Raw genomic sequence first — 13,347 nt, 5'->3', positions numbered from 1 at the left:
GTGCATATGCTTTCGTGCACGTGCACTCAGTCGTGTCCGACTCTCTGGTGGACTGTAGTCTACAAGGCTCCACTGTCCATGGGATTTTCCAGGCAAGAATACTGGCATGGGTTGCCATTTCCTTCTCCAGGGGATCTTCCCAACCCAGAGATTGAACCCTTGTCTCTTGCATCTCCTGCACTGGCAGGCAGATTCTTTACCACTGCACCACCAAGGAAGCTCTCAGAAAATACCATGTTTATTTAAGTTAAGGAAATTTGTCATGGTAATCCTATTTTTATTAAGGGTCTGGTAGAATTCAACAGTTATATGGTAGACTATTGAATGGCTACTATACATTGGTTTAGGCTGAGTTAAATAATCTGATAAATACTATGTATAAAAGATTAGTTGGTTAAGTAATGCTGATAAGAATTTGTGTAGATTATTTTTCATTTTGAATTCCATATGTTGACATTTGCCAAGGTAGTCAATTCAAACTTTCTTTTCTCTAGATAAAATTGTAAGGAAAGCTGGCAATCTGACAAATGCTTATGTATATGAAGTGGGCCCTGGGCCTGGGGGAATCACAAGATCCATTCTCAATGCCGGTGTTGCTGAACTTCTGGTGGTTGAAAAGGATAGTCGATTTATTCCTGGATTACAGGTGAGTTGCTGAAAGTACCTTACTTAGGAGGTAAAAACCCAGTTTAAATCTTCAGGTCACGATTCTTAAACCTCAGGGTATATAAGACTTATACAGTTTGCTCCTCAAACTGCAGTTCTCCAGGCCTCATTCCAGAGATTCTGATTACAGTGGTCTAGGAGTGGTCTAGGAATCTGCATTTCTAATCACCATTCTCACATGAATTGTTGGCCAAAGCTTGAATGAACCAGCTTTATGCATTGATGATAAGCAAGCTAATTGTGTGACTTTTTGGCTACTAATAGCTGTGCATGCCATAGTACCCCATTCCTTCAAAAATAAGTAAAACTAAGAAATGCTAACGATGTCTCAGTTACTGGCATGGCTTCTGAGAACCTCCTTTAAGTTCAGAAAATCATTTCCACAAGCACAAGATAGAGAAGATACACGCCTCATTGAGAGAAAGTAATTGTTAAGCTTAGGCATTTGTGTAAGGATTTTTTAAGTGAAAAAATTAAGTTGTGCCATAGGTTTAAAATGAGGTTTGAATAAAATGATCGTTGTTTTTCTTTAGTCACTAAGTCATGTCCAACTTTTGTGCAGTCCCATGGACTATAGCCCACCAGGCTGCTCTGTCCATGGGATTTCCCAGGCAAGAATACTGGAGTGAGTTGCCATTTCCTTCTCCAGGAAATCTTCCTGACCCAGGGATCAAACCTGAGTCGCCTACATTTCCTAAATCCGCCTACAGGCAGATTCCCACTGAGCCACCTGGGAAGCCGGAATGAAATGATAAATGTATCTTTAAAACAGTAGGTGATGTCCTATGAGAAGTGTTTGAAGAAACTGGTTGTATTTCAGTGGAAGAGAAGCCTTGAGTGAGGGGATTCATAGCTGCCTCTCCAAAGCTGTGGTGGGGAGGATCAGTTTGTTTTGATCTTCTCTAGAAGAGAACTAAAACAGATAAGAATTGAGGGAGGCAGGTGGATTTAAAAATGAGGAGAAAGTTAAATTTTTAAAACAGTATAATACAGTGGAACAGATTATATAAGGGATCTTATAAAGGGATTCTTCATCGGGGCACTTATACCTAATGGCTTAAGGGCCTTTGTTTGACTCCTCTGTAATTCTGAAACTTTAAGAGAGTCCTTAGCCTTTGGTTCATAAGAGTAGCAATTTATTTAGTGAGTCCAATAGAATAATAAAATTAGCTACATTGTTATTTTCATATAGGAGGACAAATCAGTTTAAAATTAGTGCATTCTAAAACTTTTACGTATATTAATGGATAAATGTTTAATTTCTGCCAGAACAGTTTGAGAAAATTTGAGAAAATCTAGAGCTTGTGTTTATGCCTCTGGATATTTTTAGAACCCAGTGAGTTTTCTTCTCATTATTTTGCTATATCCAGCCTTTATGCTTTAAAAAAATTATATATTTAGTTCCACCTAATTTTGCCAGCCTTGATAGAATTGGTTTCAGATTTATAACTTTATTTGGGGATTATTACGTGGTGCAATGCACTTTCATGCACTGGAGAAGGAAATGGCAACCCACTCCACTGTTCTTGCCTGGAGAATCCCAGGGACGGGGGAGCCTGGTGGGCTGCCATCCATGGGGTCGCACAGAGTCGGACACGACTGAAGTGACTTAGCAGCAGCACATAGTGCAATATTCCTTGATTAAATATGGAATTTAATAGTGATTTTTGCTCTGAACCAGTTTCTTTCCAGAATGGTGTATCAGTTGGAGGTGGAAGTTGTAACAGTGTTATTTTTGGTGGGAGCATAAGATGATAAAAAGAAACTGAATAACATTACACAGTTCCCTGCAGGTTTATTCATCTCGCCTTTCTGCAGGCATAGAGAAGACTCTTGTGACTTCTTTTCATCTTAAAGGGATGTCTTAACCCTAAATCTCACCCTCTATTATGTGTAATTTTTTCCCATTAGGCAGGCAGGTGAATCACATTTCGCATCACCAGCCTAATTTATATATCCTCCTCTCTGATCTCAACGAAAGATGTTTTGAAGACAGACCAACAGACAGCCACACTCTTTTCACTGCCCCTCCCATATCCCTGCACTCCTAACTTCTGCCTTGTTTTGTCTCATTAGATTTATTATTATCTGACACACTGTATGTTCTTATTTGTTGTCAGTCTCACATCTTTGAGGTCTTCCCTGGTGGCTCAGACAGTAAAGAATCCTCCTGACGATGCAGGAGACCGGGGTTCGATCCCTGGGTAGGAAAGATCCTCTGGAGAAGGGAATGGCTCCCCTCTCCAGAAGTCTTGCCTGGAAAACCCCATAGACAGAAGCCTGGTTTGGCTACAGTCCACAGAGTTGCAAAGAGTCAGACACAGCTGAGCAACTTAACACTTCTTCACCCCTCTGGAATGTTAAGTGCCATGAGGGTAGATGTTTTTGTCTGTTTTGTTCCCTGCTGTATCTCCACAGCATCTAAGAGTGCCTGGTGCATACCAGATGTTTGGTAATGTTTCACATGGAGATAGAAAGGTTGACTCTTTGTAGATATCTAATTAGGTGATTAAATAAATGTGTTATTTAATGGTGAAACCGAATAATTGGGTATCATTAATTATCAAAGTTATGTGCTTTTTCCCTAAATATGAAGGTTGATTTCAAAGTAAATTGCTGTGCAGGAAGTATATATTTGACTTCTGTTTCTGTAGAAGAAGTAAAATTAATTTTTAGTGTCGCATATGCAGGAAAGGAATTTGCCTTAAAAAGAAATGTTGGGTACTAAAATATCAAATAGACTTCTTTTTCTTGTAAAGAATGTTTCAATATGTAAAACCACGTTCTTTTAGAGGTGCTAAATTAATCATAAAACTGAGTAAAGGCAGAAAGAGTGGTCTATTTTAAGGATTCCATTTTAGTGATATCTAAGCTAATAGAATTACTTTTTAAAGAAATTGTAATAATTTATAAAATGTCTGCTAGCTGAAGTATGTCATTTGTAGCTTAATTCAGGTTCTTAAAATATTATCACGAGGCAGCCTAGGGAAAAGAACATAGTGGTAACATACAGGTTTTTCACTGTTAGCATGTTGTAATGTAAGAAAACGTGTTTAATATGTGAAAGCATTGTAGTGTGATTTTTATAGTATAGAACAGACTCTTAGCGTCAGATGACCTGTGTTTGATGTCTGGCTCTACCGTTTACTATTTATATGACTGGGCAGGAAACTCTCACTGTGCCTCAGTTTGCTCATAGGATTGTTATGGTTTAAATGTGTTTAAAAACATGCTGTCAGGTTTTGGAGTTTTTCTCCAGTACTCTTCAGATGTTGCTCTGCTATCTTATTACTTATGTTGTTTCTGACAAATCTGTTCTTTGCTTCTGTCTTTTTTCTTGGGCTGTTTTTATGATTTTTTCTTTTTTTTATAATTTTATTTGTAATTGAAGGATAATTGCTTTACAGTATTGTTGGTTTTGGCCAAACATCAGCACGAATCAGCCATAGGTATACGTATGTCCCCTCCCTCTTGCACCTCCCTCCCCATCCTACCTCCCTAGGTGGTTATAGAACCCCAGGTTGAGTTCCCTGAGTCATACAGCAAAATGGCTGTGCATGTCACATACGGTGATGTGTGTTTCCAGGTTACTCTCCATACAGCTCACCCTCTGCTTCCTTCTCACGTCTGTGTGAGTGTGTTCTCAGTGTCTGTGTCTCCTTTGCTGCCCTGCAAACGGGTTCATCAGTACTGTCTTTTTAGATTCCATATATATGCATTAGTATATGATACTTGACTTACTTCACTCTGTATAATAGGCTCTAGGTTCATCCACCTCATTAGAACTGACTGGAATGTGTCCCTTTTTATAGCTGATGATTTTTTCTACATCATTGGCTTTGAGTCTTTTCATCATGATGTGCCTTGGTGTCCTTTTCTTCATGTTTCTTGCCCATGGGCCAGTGAGAGCTTCCTGGATCAGCCCTGGGATTTCTTTGGAAGGATTGATGCTAAAGCTGAAATTCCAGTACTTTGGCCACCTCATGAGAAGAGTTGACTCATTGGAGAAGACTCTGATGCTGGGAGGGATTGGGGGCAGGAGGAGAAGGGGACGACAGAGGATGAGATGGCTGGATGGCATCACTGACTCGATGGACATGAGTCTGAGTGAACTCTGGGAGTTGGTGATGGACAGGGAGGCCTGGTGTGCTGCGATTCATGGGGTCGCAAAGAGTCGAACATGACTGAGCAACTGAACTGAAAACAGTATTTCTACTTGATAGGCAATGTAGACTTCATGGGATTGAGAATCAAATAGATTGGTTTTCAGATATCATATATGGCACTTACTAGCTTTGTGACCCTGGGCTTGCCTTTGAACCTTTTTTAGCTTCAGCTTTCTCATCTGCAGCATGGGAATGTTAGTTTTCTTTTGTGGTTATTATAAGGATAGAAATTTATGTAAAGAGATTGGTCTGTTGCCCGTAGTCAGTAAATGGCTGCTCTTACAATTCTTCCCCTTCCCCATCTTCTTGCAAAGGGAAGTATAAAGTAATCTGGTCATCCTAACAACAGGACTTGTTTTTAATCAGAGGTAGTAAATGTTTGAAATTCTTTCTAGCAGATTTTAAATAGGACTTCCTGTTGTGATGACTACATACGTATACATGTAACTTACTTGATACAGCTATGACCACAGTTAATCATAACATGGACAACACTCAGTTAGCAAAAGCTGATTCACAGCCAAAGTGATCTCCTAGTCCACTGCAAGTAAGTACAGAGAATGCTGGAAGCAGACCCACTGACTACAGCAAGAAGTAACAGTTATTACTGTGGCAGAAGAGCTACAAGAAGCGAAAGCACAATAGGGAGGGGTCCATAGCTGTTGAGGCCGTTCCTCTACAGTCAACAGTGATCCAAGTCATCAAGAATTCTATAAGTTTATTTTTAAGAAATGTTGACAATTAATGGAGTTACATTGGTTGAATAGAAAAAGTCTTAGTTGCTCAGTCGTGTCTGACTCTTAAGTGACCAGTGGACTGCAGCTCACCAGGCTCCTCTGTTCATGGAGTTCTCCAGTTAGGAATTCTGGAGTGGGTTGCCATTACGTACTCCAGGGGATCTTCCCACAGGGATCGAACCTGGGTCTCCTGCACTGCAGGCAGATTCTTTACATGTGAACCACCAAGGAAAACCCCGGGTTGAGTAGAAAATTTACTAAATCAAGTATCTAATCACTTGGTGAGTCTGAGTGGGTTTCTACTGTACCTGTTCTTATTGTTTGTTGTTTAGTCGCTCAGTTGTGTCTAACTCTTTGCGACCCCATGAACTGCAGCACGCCAGGCTTCCTTGTCCTTCACTATCTCCCAGAGTTTGCCCAGGCTCATGTCTATTGACTCAGTGATGGCATCCAACCGTCTCATCCTCTGTCATCCCCTTCTCTTCCTGTCCCCAATCTTTCCTAGCATCAGGGTCTTTTCCCTGATGAGTCACCTCTTCGCATCAGATGACCAAAGTATTGGAGCTTCAGTATCAGTCTTTCAGTGAATATTCAGGCTTGGTTTCCTTTAGGATTGACTGGTTTGATATCCTTGCTGTCCAGGGACTCTCAAAGAGTCTTCTCCAGCACCATAGTTTGAAAAAAATTCAGTTCTTCTGTGCTCAGTCGTCTTTATGGTCCAACTCTCTCATATGTACATGATGACTGGAAGATAACATAGCTTTGACTGTATGGACCTTTCTCAGCAAAATGTTGTCTCTGCTTTTTAATATGCTCTCTAGGTTTGTCATAGCTTTTCTTCCAAGGAATAAGCATCTTTTAATTTCACAGCTGCAGTCATGTTGAAGCCTAAGAAAATAAAATCTGCCCATTTCCTCTTTTTCCCCCAAGAACTGATCTGATTCACCATGAAATGATGGGACTGGATGCCATGATCTTTGTTTTTTGAATGTTGAGTTTTAAGCCAGCTTTTTCATTCTTCTCTTACACTTTCATCAAGAGGCTCTTTATTTTCTCTTTGCTTTCTGCCGTAAGGGTGGTTTTGCATATCTGAGGTTATTGATACCTTTCCAGGCAGTCTTAATTCCAGCTTGTGATTCATCCACCTGACATTCACATGATATACTCTGCATAAAAGGTAAATGAACAGGGTGACAATAGACAGCTTTGATCTACGTCTTTCCTAATTTTGAATCAATCCATTATTCCCTGTCCGATTCTAACTGTTGCTTCTTGACCTGCATACAGATTTCTTAGGAGGCAGGTAAAGTGGTCTGGTATTCCCATCTCTTTAAGAATTTTCCACAGTTTGTGATCCACACATCAAAGGCTTTAGTGTAGTCAGTGAAGCAGAAGTAGATGTTTTTCTGGAATTCCCTTGCTTTCTCTGTGATCCAGTGGATGTTGGCAATTTGATCTCTGGCACCTCTGCCTTTTCTAAATCAGGCTTGTACATCTGGAAGGTCTCGGTTCATGTACTGTTGAAGTCTAGCTTGAAGGATTTTGAGGATGACCTTGCTGCCATGTGAAATGAGTGCAATTGTGTGGTAGTTTGAACATTCTTCAGCATTGCCTTTTTGGGACTGGAATGAAAGCTGGCCTTTTTCAGTCCTGTGGCCACGGCTGTGCTCAGTCTCGCAGTCATGTGCAACTCTTTGCATCCCCATGGTGGACTGTAGCCCACCAGGCTCGTCTCTCCATGGGATCTTCCAGGCAGGAAGACTGGAGTGGGCTGCCATTTCCTTGTCCAGGGCCACCTCTGAGTTTTCCAAATTTGCTGGCATATTGAGTGCAGCACTTAAACAGCATCATCTTTTAGGATTTGACATAGCTCAATTGGAATTCTGTCACTTCCACTAACTTGTTTGTAGTAATGTTTCCTAAGGGCTTCTTGACTTCACATTCCAGGATATCTGACTCTAGGTAAGTGATCACATCATCATGGTTATCTGGGTCATTAAGACCTTTATTGTATAGTTCTTCTGTGTATTCTTGCCACCTGGTCTTTAATATCTCCTGCTTCTGTAAGATCCATGCTGTTTCTGTCCTTCATTGTGCCCATCTTTTCGTGAAACGTTCCTTGGTATCTCCAATTCTCTTGAGGTCTCTAGTCTTTCCCATTCTGTTGTTTTCCTCAATTTCTTTGCATTGATCACTGAGGAAGGCTTTCTTATCTCTCCCTGTTATTCTCTGGAACTCTGCATTCATTTGAATATGTCTTTCCCTTTCTCCTTTGCCTTTCTCTTCTCAGCTATTTGTAAGATCAGATCAGTTGCTCAGTCGTGTCCGACTCTTCACGACCCCATGAATCGCAGCACGCCAGGCCTCCCTGTCCATCACCAACTGGAGTTCACTCAGACTCATATCCATCGAGTCAGTGATGCCATCCAGCCATCTCATCCTCTGTCGTCCCCTTCTCTTCTTGCCCCCAATCCCTCCCAGCATCAGTCTTTTCCAATGAGTCAACTCTTCGCATGAGGTGGCCAAAGTACTGGAGTTTCAGCTTTAATATCATTCCTTCCAAAGAAGTCCCAGGGCTGATCTCCTTCAGAATGGACTGGTTGGATCTCCTTGCAATCCAAGGGACTCTCAAGAGTCTTTTCCAACACCACAGTTCAAAAGCTTCAATTCTTCGGTGCTCAGCCTTCGTCACAGTCTAACTCTCACATCCATACATGACCACTGGAAAATCCATAGCCTTGACTAGACGAACCTTTGTTAGCAAAGTAATGTCTCTGCTTTTGAATATGCTATCTAGGTTGGTCATAACTTTCCTTCCAAGGAGTAAGCATCTTTTAATTTCACGGCTGCAGTCACCATCTGTAGTGATTTTGGAGCCCAGGAAACTAAAGTCTGACACTGTTTCCACTGTTTCCCCATCTATTTGCCATGAAGTGATGGGACCAGATGCCATGATCTTCGTCTTCTGAATGTTGAGCTTTAAGCCAACTTTTTCACTTTCCACTTTCACTTTCATCAAGAGGCTTTTGAGTTCCTCTTCACTTTCTGCCATAAGGGTGGTGTCATCTGCATATCTGAGGTGACTGATATTTCTCCTGGCAATCTTGATTCCAGCTTGTGTTTCTTCCAGTCCAACGTTTCTCATGATGTACTCTGCATAGAAGTTAAATAAGCAGGGTGACAATATACAGCCTTGACGAACTCCTTTTCCTATTTGGAACCAGTCTGTTGTTCCATGTCCAGTTCTAACTGTTGCTTCCTGACCTGCATACAGATTTCTCAAGAGGCAGATCAGGTGGTCTGGTATTCCCATCTCTTTCAGAATTTTCCACAGTTTATTGTGATCCACACAGTCAAAGGCTTTGGCATTGTCAATAAAGTAGAAATAGATGTTTTTCTGGAACTCTCTTGCTTTATCCATGATCCAGAGGATGTTGGCAATTTCATCTCTGGTTCCTCTGCCTTTTCTAAAACCAGCTTGAACATCTGGAAGTTCATGGTTCACATATTGCTGAAGCCTGGCTTGGAGAATTTTGAGCATTACTTTACTAGCATGTGAGATGAGTGCAATTGTGTGGTAGTTTGAGCATTCTTTGGCATTGCCTTTCTTTGGGATTGGAATGAAAACTGACCTTTTCCAGTCCTGCAGCCACTGCTGAGTTTTCCAAATTTGCTGGCATATTGAGTGCAGCACTTTCACAGCATCATCTTTCAGGATTTGGAATAGCTCAACTGGAATTCCATCACCTCCACTAGCTTTGTTCGTAGTGATGCTTTCTAAGGCCCACTTGACTTCACATTCCAGGATGTCTGGCTCTAGGTCAGTGAGCACACCATCGTGATTATTTGGGTCGTGAAGATCTTTTTTATACAGTTCTGTGTATTCTTGCCATCTCTTCTTAATATCTTCTGCTTCTGTTAGGTCCATACCATTTCTGTCCTTTATCGAGCCAGTCTTTGCATGAAATGTTCCTTTGGTATCTCTAATTTTCTTGAAGAGATCCCTAGTCTTTCCCATTCTGTTGTTTTCCTCTATTTCTTTGCATTGATCGCTGAAGAAGGCTTTCTTATCTCTTCTTGCTATTCTTTGGAACTCTGCATTCAGATGTTTATATCTTTCCTTTTTTCCTTTGCTTTTCGCTTCTCTTCTTTTCACAGCTATTTGTAAGGCCTCCCCAGACAGCCATTTTGCTTTTTTGCATTTCTTTTCCATGGGGATGGTCTTGATCCCTATCTCCTGTACAATGTCACGAACCTCATTCCATAGTTCATCAGGCACTCTATCAGATCTAGACCCTTAAATCTATTTCTCACTTCCACTGTATAATCATAAGGGATTTGATTTAGGTCATACCTGAATGGTCTAGTGGTTTTCCCTACTTTCTTCAATTTAAGTCTGAATTTGGCAATAAGGAGTTCATGGTCTGAGCCACAGTCAGCTCCTGGTCTTGTTTTTGCTGACTGTATAGAGCTTCTCTATCTTTCTCTGCAAAGAATATAATCAGTCTGATTTCGGTGTTGACCATCTGGTGATGTCCATGTATAGAGTCTTCTCTTGTGTTGTTGGAAGAGGGTGTTTGTTATGGCCAGTGCATTTTCTTGGCAAAACTCTATTAGTCTTTGCCCTGCTTCATTCCGTATTCCAAGGCCAAATTTGCCTGTTACTCCAGGTGTTTCTTGACTTCCTACTTTGGCATTCCAGTCCCCTATAACAAAAAGGACATCTTTTTGGGGTGTTAGTTCTAAAAGGTCTTGTAGGTCTTCATAGAACCGTTCAACTTCAGCTTCTTCAGCATTACTGGTTGGGGCATAGACTTGGATTACTGTGATATTGAATGGTTTGCCTTGGAAATGAACAGAGATCATTCTGTCGTTTTTGAGATTGCATCCAAGTACTGTGTTTCGGACTCTTTTGTTGACCATGACGGTCACTCCATTTCTTCTGAGGGATTCCTGCCCACAGTAGTAGATATAATGGTCATCTGAGTTAAATTCACCCATTCCAGTCCATTTCAGTTCGCTGATTCCTAGAATGTCGACAGTCACTCTTGCCATCTCTTGTTTGACCACTTCCAATTTGCCTCGATTCATGGACCTGACATTCCAGGTTCCTATGCAGTATTGCTCTTTACAGCATCAGACCTTGCTTCTATCACCAGTCACATCCTCAGCTGGGTATTCTTTTTGCTTTGGCTCCATCCCTTCATTCTTTCTGGAGTCATTTCTCCACTGATCTCCAGTAGCATATTGGGCACCTACTGACCTGGGGAGTTTCTCTTTCAGTACCCTATCATTTTGCCTTTTCATAGTGTTCATGGGGTTCTCAAGGCAAGAATACTGAAGTGATTTGCCATTCCCTTCTCCAGCAGACCACGTTCTGTCAGATCTCTCCACCATGACCCGCCCATCTTGGGTTGCCCCATGGGCATGGCTTAGTTTCATTGAGTTAGACAAGGCTGTGGTCCTAGTGTGATTAGATTGACTAGTTTTCTGTGAGTATGGTTTCAGTGTGTTTGCTCTCTGATGCCCTCTTGCAACACCTACCGTCTTACTTGGGTTTCTCTTACCTTGGGCGTGGGGTATCTTCACAGTTGCTCCAGCAAAGCACAGCCAAAAGCTATCTCATATAACCACTTTTGACTTCTTGCATTTCTTTTTTGGGGGGATGGTTTTTGTTATAACCTCCTTACATTTTTATGAACCTCCAACCCACAAACTAGAGAACAATAATACCAAAGAAGTTCTTAGACTGTTGCGAATGTTCTAGGCCCCACATCAGGCTTCCCAACCTGGGCATCTGGCAAAGGGAATGGGAATCCCCAGGGAATCTGACTTTGCAGGTCTATGGGATTTGATTATAGAACTTCCACAGGACTAGGAAAAACAGACTCTTGGAGGGTGCATTCAAAACCTTGTGCACACTGGGTCCCAGGGGAAAGGAGCAGTTAACCCCGTGAGAGACTGAGCCGGACCTGCCTGTGTTTGAGGGTCTCCTGTGGAGGCACGGGTCAGCAGGAGCACTGGCAGAAGCCGTCCTGGGAGGTCCATATTGGTATAAGTCCTTTTGGAAGTCACCTTTAGCCCTACCATAGAGCCTGTAAGCTCTAGAACTGGACTGCCTCTAAAGGCAGGGTGCACAGCCCCACCCATCAGCAGAAAATTAAATATTTAGCGAGCATGGCCCTGCCTGCCAGAGCAAGACCCAGTTTTCCTCACAGCCAGTCCCTCAGGAAGCTTGTACAAGCCTTTTATCCTCATCCATCAGAGGGCAGACAGAAGAAGCAAGAAGTACAATCCCACAACCTCCAGAATGAAAACCACAGTCCCAGCAAGCTAACCAAAATGGTCACATGGATCATAGCCTTGTGTAACCCAATGAAGCTATAAGCCATGCCATACAGGGCCTCCCAAAACGGACGGGTCATGGTGGAGAAATCTTAAAAAACGTGGTCCACTGGAAAAGGGAGTGGCAAATCACTTCAGTATCCTTGCCTCAAGAACCCCATGAACAGTATGAAAAGGCAGTCTGTGGCAGGTTAGAAAGAAGGCAGTATTACCGGGCTGTGTGATGACTGCTTAGCCCACTGTGCAGTGTTGGCTGTCATGAGCCCCTCACCATGAAAAAGTGAAAGTGAAGTCGCTCAGCTGTGTCGGACTCGCTACAATCCCATGGACTGTAGCCCACCACACTCCTCCATCTATGGGATTTTCCAGGCAAGAGTACTGCCTGGAAGGATCGACCCGACCCAGGGATTGAACCTGGGTCTCCTGCATTGTAGGCAGACGCTTTACTGTCTGAGCCACCAGGGAAGTCACCGTGAGAAGGTGGCGTAAAACATATCAAATGGCTGTTAGTTTTTTGCACTGAAGGGATTTATAAATGGGCATAGGTTCTAGAAATTGCACAGATTCTTTCCTCATCAAATTAGATCACCAGCAAACTACCTAGTTAAGACTATAGCTTCCCCTCCACCCCCACCCACCCCCCACCCCGTGACACACACATGCAGGACAGCATTCACTAAGTACTTGACTTGTAAGAGGAGAGAGATTGTTTAGGTGACTGTGAAGAACACTTCTGCATTTGTTTTCTTAGTTTTATCAAAGGCATTCTCTGTTTCTTCCTTGTACCCTTTATAGAACGTAATACCAGAAAAGCACATGTACTCTCTTGGAAACTGGCTGTAATTACTTCCAACACTGAGTAAAAATGATATAGTTCAGTATGTTGGCTTCAGGATCTGACATCTGTAGGATTGGTACAATGTAAAGCTCTCACAATCTACATACTTTGTATGCTTCCTTTATCACAGTTTGGTTTTCTTCTTTTACAGCCTTATTTAATGAATGCTTTTTACTCAAAGCTTGCTTATGTCTCGTTTTGGGAAAATACAGGATTGAAAATGGTAGAACAATTTGAGTGTCTGTAAAATTACTCATTTGGCTATCATTAGTGCCTGCATGGATCATCGGTGGTGCCTTTGAGGTCAATATGAGGCAACACTCCCAGAGTTCTGAGGTGTAACAGGCTCCAGTGTTGTTCCTGAGGGCTGTAATAGTGATCTGTCCTGCCCTTTCGTCATTCCCCTAGTATCATCATGATAATGCGGACATTTTCTTCTCTTCGTGGGTTACGGGGTCTTTCTGTGTCGTTGCTGATTATTGTTAGGTGTTGAAATGGCTTCTGTCCATAATTATACTGTCATTTCTGTTTGTACAACTTTTTTTTTTTGGCCTCCATAATTGCTCAGGGCCTTCACATAAACCTGTGAACAGCA

At 42.0% G+C, this 13,347-nt stretch overlaps 1 protein-coding gene across 2 annotated transcripts in view; it reads left to right on the top strand.

The window, feature by feature from the left end:
• Positions 1–13,347, top strand: part of TFB1M (transcription factor B1, mitochondrial) — a 67,151-nt gene that overhangs the window by 2,986 nt on the left and 50,818 nt on the right. For both annotated transcript variants that reach the window (XM_061428397.1, XM_061428396.1), the window contains exon 2: positions 495–646. In XM_061428397.1, the coding sequence (XP_061284381.1) occupies positions 495–646 (152 nt within the window). The remainder of the gene's footprint in view (positions 1–494; positions 647–13,347) is intronic.

Source organism: Bos javanicus, chromosome 9 (assembly GCF_032452875.1).
Source record: "Bos javanicus breed banteng chromosome 9, ARS-OSU_banteng_1.0, whole genome shotgun sequence".
Classification (NCBI taxonomy): Eukaryota; Metazoa; Chordata; class Mammalia; order Artiodactyla; family Bovidae; genus Bos; species Bos javanicus.
Note: the sequence above shows the minus strand (reverse complement) of the source record. Positions and strands in the feature narration are given on the sequence as shown.